This window comes from Girardinichthys multiradiatus, chromosome 19 (assembly GCF_021462225.1).
Source record: "Girardinichthys multiradiatus isolate DD_20200921_A chromosome 19, DD_fGirMul_XY1, whole genome shotgun sequence".
NCBI classification, from domain to species: Eukaryota; Metazoa; Chordata; class Actinopteri; order Cyprinodontiformes; family Goodeidae; genus Girardinichthys; species Girardinichthys multiradiatus.
In genome coordinates this window covers 9302471-9325004 of record NC_061811.1, presented here as the reverse complement: position 1 = coordinate 9325004, position 22534 = coordinate 9302471, and the positions used below count along the sequence as shown (strand labels likewise).

The 22534-nt window shown below is 43.7% G+C and overlaps 1 protein-coding gene across 2 annotated transcripts; it reads right to left on the bottom strand.

The window, feature by feature from the left end:
* Positions 1 to 643: 643 nt before the first annotated feature.
* daam1a (dishevelled associated activator of morphogenesis 1a) lies at positions 644 to 21968 on the bottom strand. Of its 2 annotated transcripts, none has more exons than XM_047345296.1 (26): positions 21670 to 21968; positions 20241 to 20435; positions 20072 to 20161; positions 18848 to 18913; positions 18613 to 18704; positions 18313 to 18532; positions 16919 to 17032; positions 14073 to 14183; positions 13895 to 13998; positions 13759 to 13825; positions 13549 to 13666; positions 13322 to 13460; positions 11512 to 11570; positions 11240 to 11427; positions 10889 to 11140; positions 10122 to 10229; positions 5566 to 5660; positions 4677 to 4761; positions 4470 to 4576; positions 3886 to 3974; positions 3637 to 3805; positions 3391 to 3498; positions 3242 to 3302; positions 3026 to 3160; positions 2579 to 2749; positions 644 to 2456 (listed from the first exon to the last, which is right to left on the bottom strand). In XM_047345296.1, exons 2-26 carry the CDS (start codon positions 20415 to 20417, stop codon positions 2244 to 2246), a joined length of 3138 nt encoding a protein of 1045 aa, XP_047201252.1. In that variant the 5' UTR covers positions 20418 to 20435; positions 21670 to 21968; the 3' UTR covers positions 644 to 2243. The 2 variants fall into 2 exon arrangements, with proteins under 2 accessions (XP_047201252.1, XP_047201253.1); XM_047345297.1 differs by having other exon boundaries at positions 2319 to 2456; positions 2546 to 2749.
* Positions 21969 to 22534: the final 566 nt, after the last annotated feature.

Here is a 22534-nt window from a genome sequence, read left to right as displayed (position 1 = left end):
GTGCCTTGGGCTCCCCCCGGAGGAGCTGGAAGTGGTGTCTGGGGAGAGGGACGTCTGGGCGTCTCTGCTGAGTCTGCTGCCCCCGTGACCCGGTCCCGGATAAAGCGGAAGACGACGAGAACGAGTACGAGTATTAAAGATTAGAGACACCGTCTGGTGTCTCTAATCTTTAATACTAAACCAATGAAGCAGATCAGCTAAAGGCAGCAATTAAAGTAAACTTGGGCTTACATGACACCTCAGTAGAACCACAGTGTGATCACTTCCATGCCACACTACATCGATGCAGTAATTAATGCATAAGGAGGCCCAACCAAATACTGACCCCACATATTGTATAACATGGACAAACTTTTCAAGTAGCCCACCTTTGTGCATTAAAAATATCTTTGGTCCAATCTGATACTGTAATTTTCTTGGAAACTGAATTTTGTGTTTTCATTAGGTAACCATCACAAATAACAGAAAAAAACATCTGAAATATATCACTCTATGTTTCATGAATCTATATAAGATACAAGTTTAACATTTTAAATAAAGTTTTTGAAATTATTGAGCTTTTCAATTATTTTCTGAGTTATTGAGATTTTCTATGTGTATCAAAAAACAAAGATGTGAATTATGACAAACAAAAAGTCACGTGTTATTATTCTCTGCCAGCTCAGAAACATTTTTATTTAACAGTTTGTTAATCTGAAAGCGACTCATACAGCAACAGGACACAGTTTAATATTTTTCACTGTTTAACATCAGACACAGATATGAATCATAGTAAGAACATGTTTATAACTTTTCATGAAGTCAAAAACACATTTATGTAACACCGATTATGTACAGCAGATTCTTTAAATATAAGATTTTTTTATTCTTAAATTACTTAATGCTTCAAAACAGTCATCTTGGAATATTCTTTCATTATATTAAGCAGATATAAATAAGCATTAATAATCAACAGATGGTTCTGTTATTGCACATCCCTTTCAGAATCACATCAGCAGCTCTGAAGATGGCCTTCAGGTCCCAGTTCACATCTCAGATCAAATTCGGTTCTGAGCCACAAACATGATGAATAGTCACTCTAACAAACAATAAATAGTGGAAAAAACAAATCCCCAAATAAAAAGGTTTATTCTATGTGAAAACGTTTTAATTCAGAAATGTCAATTGGTTAAATTAAATCTTATTACCTTAATGCTCAATATGGGAATTGTTTGGTTTATTTTACTATATGTTGTTCTTAAATATCCGAGTCTCTGTTTGTTGTCTTATTCTTTGTTTTTTAATCAAGATGGATTGTAATTAGTTGAAAGTTTGTATTATGCCCAGTGTTTTTGTTTTCATAATTGTGCATAGTTTCAAATAAAGTGTTTTTAAAATGTCGTCTCACAGCTGTTGCCTCTTTTTTATTGGCTGTCGGTAACACGCCGGTGGTCAGTTTGCAAAACCCGACTGCATCCAGATCCGCCTCAAAAATCTCAGCAGGTTTGTTTGATTATAACTGAGGTCGGGTCGGGTTGGTTCCCCTTACACACTCAGACTGCAGCCTTTACCTACTCTCACACTAACAGAACTATGCACCGACTGACCACAGCTAGCGAAGACTGATGCAGTAAAAATAATTTTGTGTGGCTCAAACTTTACTTTTTTCTGGATCTTTTAAGTTAATTCTGGTCTCTGGCTGCTGAGAAACATGAGATTTGATGGGAATGTTTCAGCCCTTTCTGAGTTTGACTGAAGGTGAAATGTGAAGAAATAGATTTTTAATAGCAATGGTCAGGAGTGGGTTTTCCTAGAAGCAAACCAACATGAGTTTCTGTATCTTTCACTGAATTCTTTATCAAGCAGAGCCATTGAGTGAAGCCAATTTTCACAAGTTCTGGTCCTAGTGAGCTTACCGGATACTCATTATATTCCAGTCCCAGTAAGGTGCTGTTGGTTATCAACTGTTACTGGGTCATGTCCAGTCCCAGTTAGCTCCTCTTGTTCAGAAAATGTCCTACTACTTGTTTTACTCCCAGTGAATCAGTACTAGTTATAAACACTCTCCTGGTTCTGGTTCAATTCCAGTCCAAATGAGCCACTGGCTATTAACTGTTGTGATACTGGTTCAGGCTCAGTCCCAGTGAACCAGTGATGGCTATTAGCTGTCCTGGTACTGGTTTAGCTCCAGTTCCACAGAACCAGAACTGGTTATTATATACCCTAGAAGTGGTTTTGCGCAAGTCCCAATGAACCCGTACTGGTTACCTGTCCTGGTACTGGTTAAAGGTCGACATTGGTCTTTGTCGGCTGCCAAGCTCTTTGGCTTTGCGCTGCCTCTTGTTGTTCAATTTGGACAGATTTTTGTCAAAGACCTCTCCTGAGCGCAGCGCAGACACTAGGTCATCAAACTCTCCACCTTCCTCTTCTTCAACTGACTTTGCCTTCCTCATCCTCTGCTCTCGGTCTTTCTTCATCTGTAGGGACAAAGACAAAGAACTGATTTCATCGAATCAACAAGGAGAGACTGTGAAGGTAACCCTGTGACAGACAGCTGCAAAATAACCTCTCAGGTAGACTTCTCAGGGTCTCGACTGACCTGAGCCTCAACAAGTGCTCGTTTCTTCTCCTCCTCTTGCCGCCGGGCCATGTCCTCATTGTCCTGTCGGGCTTCAGAATACGCCGAGAGGAAAGTGTTGAAGATCCCAAAGAAGTCATCTGGCTGCTGGTTGGATGAGTCCTCTCCAAAGTGTGTCAGTGCCTTTGCAAACTTCAACAGGAAACAAGTAATCAAGAGGGGCCTGTGTGATCTACAGACAGCATGCTAACTTCTTGAACACCACTGAAGTTTTGGAGAAGTTCCAGAGCTCTAACTTTGAAAGAAAGCCTATGGAGATATTAATCAAGACCACTTTAAAAGGTTACAAGAAAGTCTGGGTCACAAGATGTAAAAGGTGAAGAAAACGAATTAAACAATATGAGGACGCTTCCTGAACAGTCACCAAGACATAATTTGACCGTAAGACCATTACCATGAGAAACTCACCAGGTCTTTAGCCTCTCGCAGTGAATCTTCTACGTCTGAGAAGGTGAAGGATGCCACGGTGATGAACTGGCTGACCACAGAAACAAACTTATCAACTGGACGCTGGGAGGACTGTGTCTGCCGGTACTGCAGCTCCTGCAGACGTACACATAAACACACACGTTAGTATAGATCCCACATGGTTCAGCAGGTCTTTCATGCTTTTATTGACCTTACCGCCTCAATGCTCTTCAGACCAGACCTCAGAATGTTGATTTCCTTCTCCAACTCGGTCATGCTGTCGAGACAGAAAATTATGGGCGTTGTTAATGATCATACCTCATTCATGAACACGTTTACGTCTGTGTGTATGTGCCCTTTTTTACTTGACTTTAGAAGCTTCTGGAATGTTCTGCAGGTCCTTGCTGAAGGACGTGGCTGCAGGAAACGTTTTCTCCAGCACAGTGATCATGTAGTGCAGCAGAGTGATGTTTCTAGAAACACACCAACAGTCAGTCAGACCTTCACACCAACCTGCTGCAGATAATCTGCTATAAACCAGCTAATTGGTCTCGTTTAGGTCAATAACAAGGATTTGGTTTCTGTCCACCTGACTGAGATCTGTGTCATACCTGTCATTGCTAGACTTAGTGTCCACCATCTTGTTGAGGCTAGAAACTTTGAATCCATAGGCGTTTCCTCGTTGTCCTTTGTTCATGTAGTTCCCGAAGGCCAGAACCACCTGCAGGAGCTGTCGGAGAGCCTGGCTCTGGACCACCTCCGTGGAGGCAAGACTGAGAGCTGAAAGAAGAGACAGGATGAGGAAGAGGACAATGAGGAAGTTGCACAAAAATGTGGCCCAGACAGAACTGATCTCCTACCTCTGATCTTAGGTTTGACCTCGGCCATTCGGTCAGTGAACTTCTTCTTGAAGTGAAGAGTCTGGAGTCTCTGCTGGTAGTGGTTGATTCTGGTTAAGCAGAAAACAGGCTCTAAAAACAGCTTGTATCAACCCCTATTGGTCTAACTGGGAGAGGTCCAGCCAGTTCCCACCAAATGGGTAAAGTATTCTTTAATAATACTGGTATCTTTGAGCAGCTATGGTGAATAAGATGTGATAGTGAAGCTAAAACCTGATGAAGGGATGGCCAAATGTACATCACAAGGCAACACAGAGAGAAGAAAGAAGGTGGTGTACCCAAAAAAACATGTAAAGTCCAGGAGGAAAGACCCCAGAAAGCTTACTCTTCTTGCAGCTCCCAGTACCCTTTTTTTCCACTAGTTAATGTAGAAAAAAAGGTGGCCATCAGGTCCCACTATCATGGAGTTTATAGTTTGTTTGGGACTACAGCTTTCAAAGACCCACCAAACCCTGTTCCTGTCCTAGAGTCAGCTGACAAAACATCCCACCGAAGATGTCAATAGATGTTCATGCTGTTTTCAGACATGTGGGTTTGTTACACACCTGCTCATGTCATACAGGAAGCGGTCGGCTCGAGCCATGCGGTCCAACTCGTGTTTGTGTTCCTCTAAAAGATCCACGTCACTCTTCTCAGGAACAAACCTCAACAGCTAAAACACACACACACACAGCAAGAAAAACCCTTGGTTTCATTCATCGTCTGGTTCACTAAACCTGCTTCATACAGAAAGTCTGACAGTTGTTTCATACCTGCTCCAACATGTCTTTGGGCAACTCCTCCTGATCATCCATGCTCAGGACGGCCTGGCATATCTCCTCGTTGGTCATCTTCAGTCTGTCACACACAAATTCAAACATTCATGTTTCACTTCATATTGAGATCTGAACAAAACCTTATTCAAATTATCCCTGCAGGAGTCATCAGATTTATTGGCTGTCCCCTGAAATTAACCCCAGTTTAGGCTTAGTTTATAACCCATAGAGAAACAACTGTTACAGACAGATCTAGAAACAAGTTCTGAGAATAAACAATACTCTTGGAACTGACCCGAACCTACAACCGGGTTCCAAAACGTAGCAACACATGTTTTAGGCCCACAAATAGGTTATCAGACTGAACAACAATCAGCTGAACAGGCAGAGACCCAGAAACAGGATCTGAGATGGACCCACAAACTTAAAACTGATCCTGACCAACTAGCAGACACAAAAACAGGCTCTAAGATTGACCCACAAACCCAGAACTAGCTGAGATGTAGAAACAGGTTCTGAGATGAACCCACAGATCCAGAACTAACCCAGAACAAGAAAAAGAGTTATCAAACTGAAACCCCAACTTAGAAACTGACCCGCAAACAGTGCCAGAAATAGGTTCTGAGACAGATTAACAAAGCCAAAACTGACTATAATCCACAAACAGGTTCTGACACTGACCCACAAACCACAAACAGCCCAGTTTCACAAAGAGAAACCAAATTTAGAAGCAGATCCACAGATCCACAGATCCAGAACCAGATAAACACCCAGAAACTGACTGTGTCAGCAGAACTCTAACAGTAAAGAGGGACACCTGATACACAAGGCCTCAGACCAACACACAGACGCACTAATGGACCTTGACCCAGACCCAGATACTTACCGTGACAGCAGGATGTTGCAGTTGTGTGCTCGGCGGCCATCAATCACCGACAGCTCCTTGACTTTTTTAACAGACTCGGCTTCCCCAGCTTCTTTCTGTAAAAACACACCCAGGCAATAGCTTGGTTTACTGTGAGACGATGTCACAAACACTGACTGAAGCCACGCTAAGTGCTGTCAGTGCGTGTGTTAAACTGACTTACACTCACAGGCCACTTTATTTGGTACACCTGTCCAACTGCTCGTTAACGCAAATTTCTAATCAGCCAATTACGTGGCAGCAACTCAATGCATTTAGGCATGTAGACATGGTCAAGACAATCTGCTGCAGTTCAAACCGAGCATAAGAATGGGGAAGAAAGATAATTTAAGTGACTTTGAACGTGGCATGGTTGTTGGTGGTCTGAGTATTTCAAAAACTGCTGATCTACTGGGATTTTCACGCACCACCATCTCTAGGGTTTACAGAGAATGGTCAGAAAAAGAGAAAATATCCAGTGAGCGGCAGTTCTGTGGGCACAAATGCCTTGTTGATGCCAGAGGTCAGAGGAGAATGGCCAGACTGGTTGGAGTAGATAGAAAGGCAACATTAACTCAAATAACCATTTGTTACAACCAAGGCATGCAGAAGGGCATCTCTAAACGCACAACATGTCGAACCTTGAGGTGTATGGGCTAAAGCAACAGAAGACCACACATGGTGCAACTCCTATCAGCTAAGAACAGGAAACTGAGGCTATAATTCACACAGGCTCACCAAAACTGGACAATAGAAGATTGGAAAAACGTTGTCTGGTCTGATGAGTCTCGATTTCTGCTGCAACATTCGGATGGTAGGGTCAGAATTTGGCGTCAACAACATGAAAACATGGATCCATCCTGCCTTGAATCAATGGTTCAAGCTGGTGATGGTGGTGTAATGGTGTGGGGGATATTTTCTTGGCACACTTTGGGCCCCTTAGTACCAATTGAGCATCATGTCAACACCTCAGCCTACCTGAGTGTTGTTGCTGACCATGTCCATCCCTTTATGACCACAGTGTACCCATCTTCTGATGGTTACTTCCAGCAGGATAACGTGCCATGTCATAAAGCACGAATCTTCTCAGACTGGTTTCTTGAACATGACAATGAGTTCCCTGTACTCAAATGGCCTCCACAGTCACCAGATCTCAATCCAATAGAGCACCTTTGGGATGTGGTGCAATGGGAGATTCGCATCATGGATGTACAGTCGACAAATCTGCAGCATCTGTGTGATGCTATCATGTCAATATGGACCAAACTCTGAGGAACATTTCCAGTACCTTGTTGAATTTATGCCACAAAGGATTAAGGCAGCCTCTTCACACTCGACTGCGAACCGCCCCAGTGCATGCTGTAGGTCTTGGCTAGAGGGGGCCAGCAGGACCACGTCATCTGCAAAATGAAGAGACGAAATCCTCTGGTCCCCAAACCAGACCCCCTCTGGCCCTTGGCTGCGCCTAGAAATCCTGCCCATAAAAGTTATGAACAGGATCGGTGACAAAGGGCAGCCCTGCCGGAGTCCAACAAGCACCGGGAACAGGTCCGACTTAGTGCCGGCAATGCGAACCAAACTCCTGCTCCGCTTGTACAGAGATCGGATGGCCCCTAGTAAAGGGCTCCCAATTCCATACTCCTGGAGCACCCCCCACAGGGCATCACAAGGGACACAGTCGAATGCTTTCTCCAGGTCCACAAAACACATGTGGACCAGTTGGGCAAACTCCCATGAACCCTCGAGTACCCTGTAGAGGGTATAGAGCTGGTCCAGTGTTCCACGGCCTGGACGAAAACCACACTGCTCCTCCTGAAGCCGGGGTTCGACTATCGGCCGGACTCTCCTCTCCAATACCCTGGCGTAGGCCTTACCAGGGAGGCTGAGGAGTGTGATCCCCCTGTAGTTGGAACACACCCTCCGGTCACCCTTCTTATGTCGGGGGACAGCCCCACTATATCCAAAGACTTGAGGTACTCAGGGCGGATCTCATCCAACCCCGAAGCCCTGCCACCGCGGAGCTTTTTAACCATCTCGGTGACTTCAGCCTGGGTGATGAAAGAGTCCAACCCCGAGTCCCCAGACTCTGTTTCCACCAGGGAATGCTTGATGGCATAATTGAGGAGATCCTACTCCTTCCACCGGCCGATAATGTCCCCAGTCGAGGTCAGCAGCTCCCCACCCCCACTGTAAACAGTGTTGGCGAAGCACTGCTTCCACCTCCTGAAGCGCCGGACGGTTTGCCAGAATCGCTTCGAGGCCAACCAGTAGTCCTTCCCCATGGCCTCACCGAACTCCTCCCAGGTCCGCGTTTTTGCCTCTGCCACCTTCCGGGCCGCAGCTCGCTTGGCACCACGGTACTCGTCAGCCGCCTCAGGAGTCTCACAAGCCAACCACAGCCGATAGGACTCCTTCTTCAGCTTGACAGCGTCCCTTACTGCCGGAGTCCACCACCGGGTTCGGGGATTGCCGCCGCGACAGGCACCGCAGACCTTACGGTCGCAGCTACGGCCAGCAGCATCGACAATAGATGCGGAGAACATGGTCCACTCGGACTCTATGTTTCCAACATCCCTCGGCATCTGGTCAAAGCTCTCCCGTAGGTGATAGTTGAATACATCCCTGGCCAAGGGGTCCGCCAGACATTCCCAGCAGACCCTCACTATGCGGTTGGGCCTGCCAAGTCTGTTCGGCTTTCTCCTACCCCAACGGATCCAACTCACCACCAGGTGGTGATCAGTGGACAGCTCAGCCCTCTCTTCACCCGAGTGTCCAAAACATGCGGCCGAAGGTCTGATGATACGACAACAAAGTCGATCATTGACCTCCTGACTAGGGTATCCTGGTGCCAAGTGCACTGATGGACACCCTTATGTTTGAACATGGTGTTCATTATGGACAATCCGCGACTAGCACAGAAGTCCAATAACGAAACACCGCTCGGATTCAGATCGGGGAGGCCATTCCTCCCGATCACGCCTCTCCAGGTGTCACTGTCATTTCCCACGTGAAGTCCCCCAGCAGAATAATGGAGTCCCCAGGAGGGGCACACTCCAGCACCCCCGACAGGGACGCCAAGAAGGCCGGGTACTCCGCACTACCACTCGGCCCGTAGGCTGAAATGATAGTCAGAGACCTCTCCCCAACCCGAAGGCGCAGGGATGCGACCCTGTCATCCACTGGGGTAAACCCCAACACGAGATGGCTGAGCTGGGGGGCAACAAGCAAACCCACCCCAGCCCGCCGCCTCTCCCCGTGGGCCACTCCAGAGTAGAAGAGAGTCCAGCCCCTCTCAAGGAGATGGGTTCCAGAGCCCACGCTGTGCGTGGAGGCGAGCCTGACTATTTCTAGTCGATATCTCTTGACCTCCCGTACCAGCTCAGGCTCCTTGACCCCCAGTGAGGTGACATTACACGTCCCTAGAGCCAGCCTAAGCATCCGCGGATCAGGCCGCCGAGGTCTCCACCTTCGTCCGCCGGCCAATCCTCTTTGCACCGGTCCCTCACGGTTCCCCCTGCAGGTGGTGGGCCCACTGGGGGATGGTCTCGCGTCTCTCGTTCGGGCTAGGCCTGGCCAGGTTCCGCGAGGAGCAACCCAGCCACCAGGCGCTCTCCGACGAGTCCTGACCCCAGGCCTGGCTCCAGGGTGGGACCCCGGCTCCGCCGTACCGGGCGATGTCACGTGCCTCGCTGGCTGGGATGAAGATCGGCCCCTCCAAGTCCGAGGCCATGGTTCTCGACCGGAAAAGGGTGGCTTGTCCTCTTCAGGTTGGAGCGGAGTTCCTGCCTCAAGTGGAGGAGTTTAAGTATCTCGGGGTCTTGTTCACAAGTGAGGGAAGAATGGAGCGGGAGATCGACAGACGGATCGGTGTGGCTGCCACAGTAATGGGGGCGCTGTGCCGGTCCTTTGTGGTGAAGAGAGAGCTGAGCCGAAAAGCGAAGCTCTCGATTTACCAGTCGGTCCACGTTCCTACCCTCACCTATGGCCATGAACTTTGGGTCATGACCGAAAGAACGAGATCCCGGATACAAGAGGCGGAAATGAGCTTCCTCCGTAGGGTGGCCGGGCACTCCCTTAGCAATAGGGTGAGAAGCTCGGCCATCCGGGAGGGGCTCGGAGTAGAGCCGGTGCTCCTCCACATCGAGAGGAGCCAGTTGAGGTGGCTCGGGCATCTATACTGGATGCCTCCTGGATGCCTTCCTCGGGAGGTTTTCCAGGCACGTCCCACCGGGAGGAGGCCCAGGGGACGGCCCAGGACACGCTGGAGGGACTATGTCTCTCGGCTGGCCTGGGAATGCCTTGGGCTCCCCCCGGAGGAGCTGGAGGAGGTGTCCGGGGAGAGGGACGTCTGGGCGTCTCTGCTGAGTCTGTTGCCCCCGCGACCCGGTCCCGGATAAAGCGGAAGATGACGAGTGCGAGTACGAGGATTAAGGCAGTTCTGAAGGCAAAAGGGGGTCCAACCCGGTACTAGCAAGGTGTACCTAATAAAGTGGCCGGTGAGCATATGTTTTGTGTTTAGTATGAGCATGTTGTGTTACTGCTGGTCGCTGGTAAGCTGAGAAAGTATTTTGAAACTCCTCCAGATCCAGAACTTTGAACACATCCTGATCGTCGATTTCTTTCCAGATGGTTCCTGCTATCTTAGTCTGAAACAAACAAACAAACAAACAAATAAATAAACATAATCATCATCATCATCATCAGAGCTTTGATTATACAGTTCAATAGTTTATCTCAGATTTAAACTATCAAATCTCTTTGCCAAGAATAAATGAAAGTATTTTGGTGTCTCGTTCAAAAGTGATGGTAGGACGGAGATGGATAGATGAATTGGGACTTCATCTGAAGTAATGTGGGCACTTCTTTGATATGTTGTGATAAAAAAAAAAGCTGGTGCAAATAGGACAGCTCATGGTTAACAAGTCTGTCCATGTTCTGACCTTTACCTATGGCACCGAGATTTGGATACAAGAAACCAAAATTAGATCTCCATCACAATCCCACTGGGAGGAGACCTAAAGGGAAGGTCTAGAGGCAGCTAGAAGGATTACATATCCCTTCTAGCCTGGGAATGTTTGAAGTAGCTGAGAGAGTTGCTGAGGAGAGGAATGTCTGGGTTTCCCTCCTAGACCTATTAACCCCACCATCCGATCTTGGATAAGTATAAAACAATGGATGAATGGATTATTTATCCATCCATATTGGCATGGATATACTTAAAGAAAACAAGCAGCTGAAACGTGGTTCGGGTCAGAGCAGTCAAACTAAATCAGTGAGAAGAAATCCAAAAAGAAGTTAGGTTTACCTCCGACAGTTTGCTCCAGTTGAAAGACTTCAGTGGGCTGGATGGCTGAGGGATGTTTTTCATCTTCTCTGCTATCCCTAAAGGAAGTCCTGGAGGAGGAGGGGGAAGTGGAGCCATGCCAAAGACTGGGGGATCTCCTGGAGGAGGAGGTGGAGGAGGAGGAGGTGGTGGAGGAGCAGGAGAACTTGGGGATGAAACATGTGAAACGAAACCACCAGAGGTGACTGGAGGTCCTCCTGGAACACTTGAGCTCTAAGGGGAGAGAAGACCTTCTTCAGAGCCACACGATGAAGATGCAGAATATTTTAAGTGGCAGAAACTTTATTCATGTGTTTAAATGTTTGAGCTTACAGAACTGAGCTGCTGCAATCGAGCAGTCAGCTCCTCCACTTGTTGTTTAGCTTGTTTGTGCTCGTGGCTCTCTCGCTCTAGCTTGGTTTTCATCTTGTTCAGCGTCTCCATCATCTCTTCTTTCTCCTTATTCTTGACTTCACACTCCCTCTCTTTCTTTTCCAAGCGTTGCTGCAGCTTCTGATGCTCTGAGAAGATGACACACAGTTTGAGTTCATGACATCTGTCAGACTCTCGTTTAAAATGCAGACATGAATACATTTTTCTGTTACCTTTTCGCATTTCATCTGCTTGTTCTTTCCACTGTTTCACCTCATTTTCCTTTACCAGCCTGTTAAAGCACACAAAGGCGACTTCAGGTAATTAACTAGTCAGCTGTGCTTTAATTTTGGCTTTCAGCAGCATGTCATCAATGCTGAACTCTGTAGACAGCATAACCAAATGAAGTAACATATGTTTCACATCCATAACCCAAAAATATCATTAACCTGGAATCAATAAATCGGTATCACTTTATGAACTCAAACCACCACTAGATGTCACAGTAAAACTGCAGATTTTCAGTCACATTCTGTAGTATTGTGTCAATAAAAATTTGGCTGGGACTCTAATGTGATTTTATGGGTGATTAGATGCATGATGGATTATTTTTAGTAATAGGTTTAAAACAAAAAGAGGCATAAACCTATGATAAACATGGTTAGTAATTAAGACTTTTAAGATAAAGCTCATATATATTTAAAAAAATCAGTTTCATGATAGTACACAAGCATGTTAGCTTAAGTTAGCATAGAATATATAGTTATGTACAATATGTAGTATATTAGCACACATTTCTGTGTTAGCTAATCTGCTAACTTAAGCATGTTAGCTAATGATAATATACTGCTATTAGCAAAGTAGGTTTAGTTAGATAACATTAACAACATTGCATACAAATGTTAGCATTTTAGGTGATGACAGCATATAAGCTGTCATTACCTAAGCACAGATATATAAACACACATATTAACCAACCATAAGTTGGCTAAGGCTAGAGTATTAGCAAATGCAGCAATATAATATAACTTGAGTATGATGAATAGTGTTTGCCATTGATAGCTCGCCTGCTTAGACCAGAATGTTAGCTGTTTGCCTTTTAGCTAATTATTCAATATAACCTATATAACACCATTATATCATCCCAACAGGCGAGGCTCCGAAAGAATCCAGCTGCAGTCATTGTATTAATTTATTTGGAAGACTAACTACTATAAAGAAAAGGCAGAGTTGCTCAAGATTTTTTTGTTTTTTGTAATGGTTTTGTCAACAGAAAAGGTAGCAATCATCACTTTGCATCAAAATGAACATACATCTCGGAAACTGCTGCTGAGAATATAGCAGATGGATTAACAGTTTGCCAGACCATTAACAAGCTGGGAATTGCAGTTGGAGAAGTCCAAAAGAGTCCATCAAGATCCAGAAGGGCTGTGCTACAGAATCATGTACACCGAGCTTGCTCAACATCAACAGCAGGTAGACACACAATGTGCATCTGCGCTCACAATAATAAAAACACTTTTGAATGAAGGCAGCAAAGTAGCAACTTCAGTTCAACTAAAACTAAAAGTTGGACAGTAAAAGACAAATGCAAATGTAAAAGTATGCTAACACAATCCTTAGTGTAAGGTTTGTTTAATTCAAGACAATGTCCTCCTAATTCTGTCTAGGAACACTACCATGAATAAAGAGTGGAATCAAGATATCCTTAAAAATTACTTCTTCCAACAGTCCACGGACAATCTGCAGAGGGACTATGGTCCGTTTTCTGAGATTAGATTTAAAACTAATAAAATGAGATTTGTTTTGAAAGTACATGGATTCATATGCACTGTGCTGTGAGCATCTTTACATAAAGCCATATAATTTTAACGAACGATGCTACTTCCCCAACATTGTTTTTACATTTCATCCAAAACTGAAGTAAATCAAAAGCTTTGTTGGAACAATAAAAAGAATGGATTCACACAATTTTAAAATTTTCTCTATTGTATTTTCAGCTTTTCCCTTAAATTTAACATCTGTTTGGATGTATGAACTCACATGCGGCCAATATTCTTTATATTGAAATCCTCCAGAGGGGCCACATCTGGGTCTTCACCTTTATCCGTCTGCAGAACCAGTTGCTGAATGATCCGGTCCAACAGCACCCAGTACTGAAGCGTGGTCCCGCTCTTATTATCTGTATACAGAACCGAGCCAACATGTTGAAATGATGTTGCTGTTAGCTGAGATAGAACAACAGCGTGAAGTCGAAGGTAAGGTCTTACATGGCATTATGAGACAATGCTGCAGAGCAGACAGTAAATGAGGGTAAGCTTCAGTGTGCTTTAGTTTACTCCTGATCACATCAAACATCTGGCTCGCACTCTTGGTGTCGACGTGGGTCTGAGGAGCAACATAGAACATCAGATGATCAAAACCTGACTGATTTTGTCTGAATTTCCCATCTGAACTGTGAAAATGTGACAGTTACTCACGCTATCAAATCGTTTATACATCTCAAACTCATCTGCGTTCCTGAACATCTCAAAAACGTCTATATGCCTGAAAAAGAGCTGATTAAAGTCAAAGAACCAACACTGACACAGCCTGAAAGGTGAACACCCGATCTACCTGTCTAGGGTGATGTTTTCATGGAACCGAAGTTTGTCGAGGATTGGTTGAATGCCCAACATAAGAAACTCATAGCGCAGATGGATCCGGAACTCCAGACTGGTCTGAGATCAGATTCAACAATAGATATAAAGGGAAGGACCCGATCAAAGATCAGAGAGACAAAAACTTTATTTACCTCTCCTGCTCCCTGACTGAGTACAGCATTAAAGAAAGACATGATGGTTGTCTTCAGGCTGACATCGTCCCTGTTGCGACCCGTGGACCGGTCCAAGTCCGTCATCAGGTTCTGTATACAGAAAACATGTCAAATTAAGGCATCTCTAAAATACTAGTCCATGCTTCTGGAAACTCTTGCTTCTGGTCCACCTTAGAAAACAGTGGCAAAGTTACTTTAGTCCACTTTAACAGTTTTTTCCCCAGGTCATTCCAAATGGTCTTGTTGGACCTTAGATGTAGTCAAATGTCTTTATCCACGCAGGTGTCTGCCAGAGACCCCAAAGACATTGGGAGTGTCGGTCATGGTAGCTCTGAAGGAGCCTAATAGAGCTCACTCTAATTCAGACTCTGTGGCAAGACTTAATAATGTCTAGAGACGATCTCTATCCAATCAGACTGGACTTCAGCTATTTGGCAAAAACTTGCATTTTTAACTGGAGCAAAAGCTGGTTCTGTTAGCACAGTTGCCTTGCAGCAAAAGATCCTGGATTCAAATTCTGATCTGGAGTCTTTCTGAATGGAGTTTTCATGTCCTCCCTGCATGTGTGGGTTCTCTCCATGGACTCCAGCTTTGTCCCATAGTCTAAAACTATGCATGTGAGGTTAATGGGCATTCTAAAGGGAGTGAGTGTATGTGTGCATGGTTGTTGGTCCTGTTTGTTTCTGTGTGGCTCTGTGATGGACAGGCGACCTGTCCCACCTTTCTTGTAACAACTTGCTGGAGATAGGCACCGAAAATGAAATTATAGAACTAATGAATAAATATTTATTTTAATCTGGGTTCTATGTTTTATAAGAACTGAAAGCAGAAACACGCTGACAGTACTAGTTAAGTATTTGTTGAATTTGTTACAACATTCACCAGTGTTATCGCATACTGCATGTTTTCCTAATAGCGTGCATCTACGGTACAGACAGTGAATGGACGGATGGCTGACTGATAGTGGTCAGTATTTGTTGAACACAGATGTTTAGAGATTGTTCTCTGATTCAAGCCATGTTTTTACGTTAAAAGTTAACCATTAACTTCCGGTAACCTTCTGAAAGACTGATGAATTAGAGCAGATAATATTTAAAACTTTCATTTCCTAGTTTTAATTTCCCTGGTTAGTTGTTTGTAGATTAATTGGCATTGTGTGTCTTGTTATGAGGTTTATTAATAATAAATTCAACTCTTTATTCCATTGGTTACTAGCTTTTTGTGTTTCCTCTCATTATCTTGAGTTCAAGGGTCAGTTCAAATCCTGAGGAATAGAAAACTTGCCCTCACTTGTTTTTATGTAAGAGAATTTACTTTCTGTTGTTCACTGTATCTATTAGATAATCTAGGGGGGCAGTTTCTGTATGTTTGTGCAGGTTGCTTTCTAATCTCCTGCTGTTTTATCTTCTAAACATTATTAACATATTTGAGCTCAACAGACAGCATTTCACCGCTGGTTCATAAACAATAGATAAAATATGTCTAGAAGGCCTTAGAATATTGAAAAAATCTGTTTTTATAGACTTCTACTGAGTAATTTATTGCTTCCTGTTTCCCTGGGAACAATTATGAGGTGACCCAAAAAACTATTTCTCTTAGCCACTCTTCAATTTAGGAAAGATAAGACAACATATCATTGTTATCAAGTCATTCAAGGTATTTCAATTAAGCCAGATTAGTGTATATCTTCTGACACAGCAACATTTAGAAAAGTTATAACAGCTGGAACTGTGGAAACCAAGGCTGAGGAGGATCTACGTTTATGCTGCTATTGTGATGGTAAAGGCTCAGCAATTCTCTGTAGCAACCATTGGACGCAATCTACATGTTGTTTTGGCGGCAAGCAGTGAAAAAGCTTTTGTCTGTCCTACAATCACAAACATAAGCAGGTGTTTGCTGAACTCTGATGGAATCTGATGGAATGTGGTGTTTCGGTCAGAAAAGACAAAGATTAAGCCACTCCAGATAGGTCTAAGGTGAAAAAAGGTCAAATAATCTCAAGGCTCATGTGAATTGTGTTAGACTGGAATTTTAGAAGGTCTTAAATGAGATGGACTTTACTTGAAAACTGAAAATGGCTTGTTATTGGGTCTTTTAGCTGGATAATGATCCAAAACATGTACAGATCAACACAAAAGTGGTTCACCAGACACACAATCAATTCTTTATCATTGCCCCCCAGGCTCAAATCCTATAGAAAACCGGTGGAGTGGGTTAGGGATTGCACCTTATTGGCTGAGTTCACAAAGCTGGTTAGAGTTTCCTGTTTTTTGTAGCTATCAGTTGGATCTAAAGCTCATTCTTTTTGTTTTTAGGTTTAAAAATCAAAAGTTATTACTCCTTTCAAAAACTGTGAGCCTTTCACCTTCTCTACTCTCCAGCGAGAGACCAAACCTTTAGAATAAGTGCTGTAACTTCACTTCTAGATGCATTTGCTTGCTGCTTCCATTGTTTAATTGCCCTCAGGTAGAGTGCATATAGAGGTCAAATTGCTGTGTGTGCAACAGCAGGCTGACCAAATAAAAATTATGGACTGTGGACTCTGAATTCACAGCTTGAGTTTACAGATTGTTGAAATACTTTTGCAAATCTGACTTTCATATCTTCTTCCCACATATTAGCAAGAACCACTGGAAATCTGTCAAACTGATTAAACTAAGGTAACAGAGTTTCGGTTACTGTTTATACGGTTAGCTTTTTTCCAAGAGAAACATCCAGAAACTCTAGAAACATCTGCAAACATTCTGCATTTAGTTCCTGGTTACACTTATGAAAACAGAAGAGTTTAGGTTGGGTAAAAGCCAGAACCAAAGCCAAAACCAGACCTGGAAACGAGTCCTCTCTGAGGCAAAGGTCTGGTAGTGCAGCATGGCCTCCAGGACTTTCTTATGGCCTCCTGGGACCAGACACACAGCACCGAGGATCTCCAAGACTGCCACCTGAGGATACGGAGATGAACAGTGAGCTGTCAGATGTGAGAACAGTTTATTTAATAAAAAATGTACAAATAAAACTTGAAAGGTTCTATGGACACAAACAGTTGGAATGGAAACATTTGACAGAAATATTCTCGATATTCAGTAAAAAATTTGGTCCTTTTTTTTTTGTTTTAAAGATATTTTTTTGGTAATAGTGGCCATTAGTTTTTTGACAGTAGGCAGACAGGAAAGAGGGGGAGACATTTGGCAGATGTTGCCAGGTCTGGGACTTGAACCTGGGAAGGCTGCTTCAAGGACTGCAGCCTCTGTATATGGTTGCACACTTTAACCCCTACACCATGAGCGCTGCGCCCAAAATCTGGTCCTTTTTTATAATGGGATGATCTCTTCTAGATTTCCCAGAACATCCTTCACTTTCTGGAGAAACTTTAGCGTGCATGTTTTTCTCTGAATCCAACACCAGCTGGCACGTTGAGGTGAAATCCACATCTGGCATTTGTGTTTATACTGGGAAATGTATTTTTACAAAAAAAAAACTTTGACTGCATTGTTGAGATTCCCATTGAGGCTTTGGCTTGGGCAATCTAAGAGAGTGAGGATGTTACAGGTTTGGTCTGTTTGACGTTTGGGTTCTCGAGGAAGGGAGGGGCCAGATGCTGTCCTGAGAGTTTGTTTAGTGTGTAAACACTCAGTGAGCAACCTTTCAGGAAATCACAGGTCTGAATGATGTCTGTAGGCCTGGTGGAGCTGTTATAGTTTAGATTAATTTACTACATTCTGTCTCACGTCTTTAGTTATATGTCTTTGGTTTGATTTCAAAAAATCAATTATCTGGTGAGAAAACCAACAAATACAGACTTTCTGAACATGTCTCAAAGTGTTTGGTAAACAGACCAGGAGACATGCATGGTGCTAAATAAGTGGAGTCCAGTTTGATACAGGTAAAGCAAGAAGTTCCTTCCCTGTCCTGCTTCTATCTAATATGTTACAGTGAGAACAACAAGTGTTTGTGCCAAGATTCCTGCATCACCCGAGCTGGGAGAAAGGACTTTGGGAACTGAACACTTGGACTAATTATGTCTGTCCCATTAATGAGGCAACAGCATAATGTTCAACCACAGCAGGCACTCTAATCTCCTAGTCAGACACTGCTAATCTTTAATCTATCCACATTCATTAAATTTATCATAGCTATACCAACGGAATGTCATTTTTCCACATAGCAACAACGTTACAGTTATAACTATGTTAATATGGTTGTAAAGGCTGCATCCATACACCTTGGTTTTGATGTTTTCTGCAGTCAGACTTTGAGCGATGATGTTGATGCTCTCTGGGTGTCCCAAGACGTGGGTTCTGCCCTCAGAACTGTTCATCAGTGCCTTGATGCAGCCGATCAGAGATGTGTGGACCTGGGATTCAACCGTCTCGTAGTCCATAGACTTGAGGAAGTTAAGGATGCAGGTGAGGCCATCCTGTTCAAGGAAGCCTGTCACAAATCTGCAGGAGGTCAGTAAAAGCAGTTAATCTCAAACTCTCTGGAGGTCAGAAGGACAGTCATCTCTTTGACTGAGGTGCACCTTATTGGCTGAGTTCGTAGAGCTGTTTTCAGACCATCAACGTCCTTCAGATTGGCTTGATCTTCTTCATCCAATGCCAGCAGAGGCTTCATCTGAGGAAACAGGGATGGAATCAGCACAACGCCTCAGCATTTTAAACAGACAACCTGCTAAAGCAATTTCTGCTCCTTCTAAGTGAGTGTTGTATCCTTATTTTGTTGGTGGATGGTGGTTAAAATGTTCAGAAATAACTCACAGCAGCCATTGAGTTGAGCCGGCTGATGTAAAATTCAGGCCTGCTGGTTGCTCCTTTTTCCTCCTCCTTGAAAAACACAATACAGTCATCAACATTCACTCTAACACTGGACGATATCAGTTCACACACTGAAGCTTATGTGGTATCATCTTGGGCCAGTTTGTGTCCTTTGAATCTTATATATTCAACAGATTTGTTGGATATCCATATCCCAGCAGAGCAACGTTGCTAAAATCAGGAACATACTAGAGTGATGAAGTAAAACGGGTTTATACATTTCTTTCCTCTAGGCTGGACTATACCACAGGACAAAGTTTCCATCCACGCATCATTGGCAAGAAGGTCAAGTTTGGTCTTTTAGGTCTTTATTGGAAATGTTCTTTTATCCAGGCTGGAATAATTCTAGTAGATAAAACTTCAATGAATTTTAAAAACAGGTTTGAGTTTAATTCGGATTTTCTGTAACTCACACAGGGTCAATAATTATACATCCAGACTCTAACATATCCATAAATGTATCTAAATATTTTACCAAGTGCCCATAAAAGTTTTGGAAAGTGTTTAGGCCAATGCCTAAAACCTTTTTGGATAGTAATCATGATTGAGTGCATCCAATTGTTTCTCTTTACAGCTGTTAAAAGGATGTGTTTGAGAGCTCTCGTTGTGTTGAACAATATTCTAAACAGAAGAAAAGCCCAAGGAATTCAATGAAGATCTAAAATGAAAAGCCACTTGCACAAGTTGGAAAAGTCTTTTGGATCCATTTCTAAGAAATATGGATGTCAAGATCAACAGCTCCTACAAATGGACACAAGTACAAGTTATTCGAACATGACACCATTTTGCCAGTTCTGGAAGAAGATTCAAACTGCCCCCTTCAGATGGAAGGAAACTGGTTTAGATGTTCCTGAATGCCCAAGAACTCACCAGGGCTCAACCATTAATTAAAATCTGCTGAAAGACAAGTTTCTGCCCACATTGAAGCCAGTTTTGCATAACCATGAACTAAGAGGATGCAAACCAAAAAAAGCTCTAAAATCAACAACTTGAAGCTAACTGAAATTTGTATGTTTTTAAGCATCAAGGTAAGACTTTTAAACCTAAGAACCTTACCAACTGTTATGCATGGTGGTGGCAGTATCATGCTGAGGGGCTCTTTCACTCCCAGTAGTACAGGTGCACTGCACAGAGTTCACCTCAAAATTCAGCTTCAAGGTTTCTTACCATTTTCTTACTGCAGTAAATCTGCCACTTCTTTTCTGGCGGCATAGCAAACATGGCCGTTCTTTGGTTCTCTGAGAGCCCCAGTTCGTCCTGCAGAGAAAACAAAAAGAGGGATTAATGTCTGAAGATGTATTCAGAATACTGACAGAAAACGCGGTCCTGAACGCACCATGAGTTCAGTGAACATGGAGTTCAGCTCCGGGGCAGAGGGCATGGGCATTGTGGGCTCCATCGCTGTGACGTTTTCATGGCAGTAGCGGATTTCAGGTTGTTCACTTTCTTGGTAGCAGCACGAAAACAGAGCAGCGAGGCCCCATCCTTGAGGCTGTTTCACCCCTGACGTCATGGTTACAATGCGTAGGAACTGGAGAGAAAGAAACACAGGTAGACAACATCAAGCCAAGTGCCACCAACCTGTGTTTGACTTAAGGCTTTATTCTTATGTACTTCTTTATGTTTTATTTGTTTGTTTCAATTCATTACATGATGTGTTTCTTTAATGCCATACTAGTCAGACACACATTAGCCTGGTTTCAGTCTGACTCCTGTTCACCAGATCTCAGTCTGACTCTGATTTGCCTGGTTTCAGTTGGACTCGGTTTCATCTGGTATCAGTCAGACTGTGGTTCACCAGGGCCCATTGGACTGTGGTTAGGCTGAGCTCAGTTTGACTCTGGATGGCCTGGTCTCTGGTTCTCTGATCTGGCTCTGGTTTTCCAGAGCTTTCATCAGTCTGAGAGCAGTTCATCTAGTCTCAGTCTGTCTCCGTCAGACTCCGGTTCACCAGGTCTAAATCTAATCCAATTCACCTGGTCTCAGTCTGACTCTGATTCACCTGCTCTCATTCATTTTCTAGTTTGCCAGGTGTCCATTTCACTCTCATTTGTTGATCTAGTTCTGGTTTACCTGGTTTCTGCTGCTCCGTTCTGACTCAGGTTTACCAGCTGTCAGAATGACCTGTTGTCAGTCTGACTGCTGATTCGTCTAGTCTCCTGGTCTCAGTCAAACTCCAGTTTACCAATGAGTAAGCTACTTAACAAATACCCTGTAAGTGATGATAGGATCAATTATTGATGATCAGAACCAACCCGCCACCATGCAGTCTTCATGGACATTGGTGTCATCAACATCATCAATTATTTAACTCCTCTTACCTATGATATGCTGAATTTATTAATTTAACCAAACTAAAGTGCATTGAAGTGGATGAATTACTCTAAATGTGGATTGATTTTAAAAAAACTGAATAAACCTAACTTCTTATTTGTTAAAGGTATGGTATAAAAACTGAGTTTGAAGCTTAACCATCTGGTTTTTGTTTTCCAATAAAACACCAAACTAGCTTTCAGATGGAGACCCTGAGACTCCAAAGTTCACAAACTCTGAAACATCTGAGTTTCACCTAGGTCACTGACCTCTGTATTCAGACCAACACACAACGCTCACTCTGTGTGAGAGTTAATACGTCTACTCTGTGGTCTGGTTTATATGTCACACCTGAGTAAGAAATTAACTGGTGTGTTGATGAGATAAGGTAAAAACCCAGGTTCAGGACGGTGTCTGTTTTTAATTGAGGGGATGATGTGTGAGTATCTTACCTGCGTGATCCTCACTTATGTTAGAGGGTGTGAAGTCATTTTCCAGCTGTGATTAGTCTGATTGTTGACTTTGCTCTCGATCTGCTTTGTCCAATCCAACATGGTGAAGAAAACCTCCTTACATGTTCCAAATTATCAGAAAAAGTAAAATAAAATTAAGCTGAATCGGGTCCAGCAAGCAGCAACTCTTAGTGAAAGGTAAAATATGATCCCACGGCTGTTTCCCTCCACAGGAGAACTGACTCCACTGCTGAGCTGATTGATGCTGTTTGTCCAGTTTCACAGAAACCTGCAGAACAGCAGCAGTGTCTGTTCTTTCACCCGTTCTCACAGTTACCTTATATTTACCTGATGTTACAGAGACAGGCTGTAAATGTGTGTGTGTGTGTGTGTGAGAGAGAGAGAGAGAGAGAGAGAGCAGGCACATCCAGCAGAATGCACCGAAAGCTGACTCACATTCATGGCGGGAGTTTAAAACACACATGACTGCATTCCTGCAGCTGCAGTCACACCCAACCTTGCCTCACCCCTGCAGAGGGAGGAGGGCGAGGCTCAGTGTGTGGCAACATCTCTATCTGATCCTGATGATTTACCTGCAAATCAGCAGGTGAACTGAACATCCTTCACAACTGTTCTGGTTAAACGTGGACTTGTCTCCAAAGACGTTCCACATGCTGTTCAAGAACTCTTTAATCATAAACCAATCAGTAACTGATTTTTGAAATCCATTCTTTCATGTCTCCATGAAAGAAATCCAGACCGCATGAGTCTAAAAAAAAATCTAAAGTGTTTGTTATGAAGCTGGATCACATTCCAACGCACAGTTATCTGATCATGCAGGAGGAAAAGCTGCTATGCCTTCAGG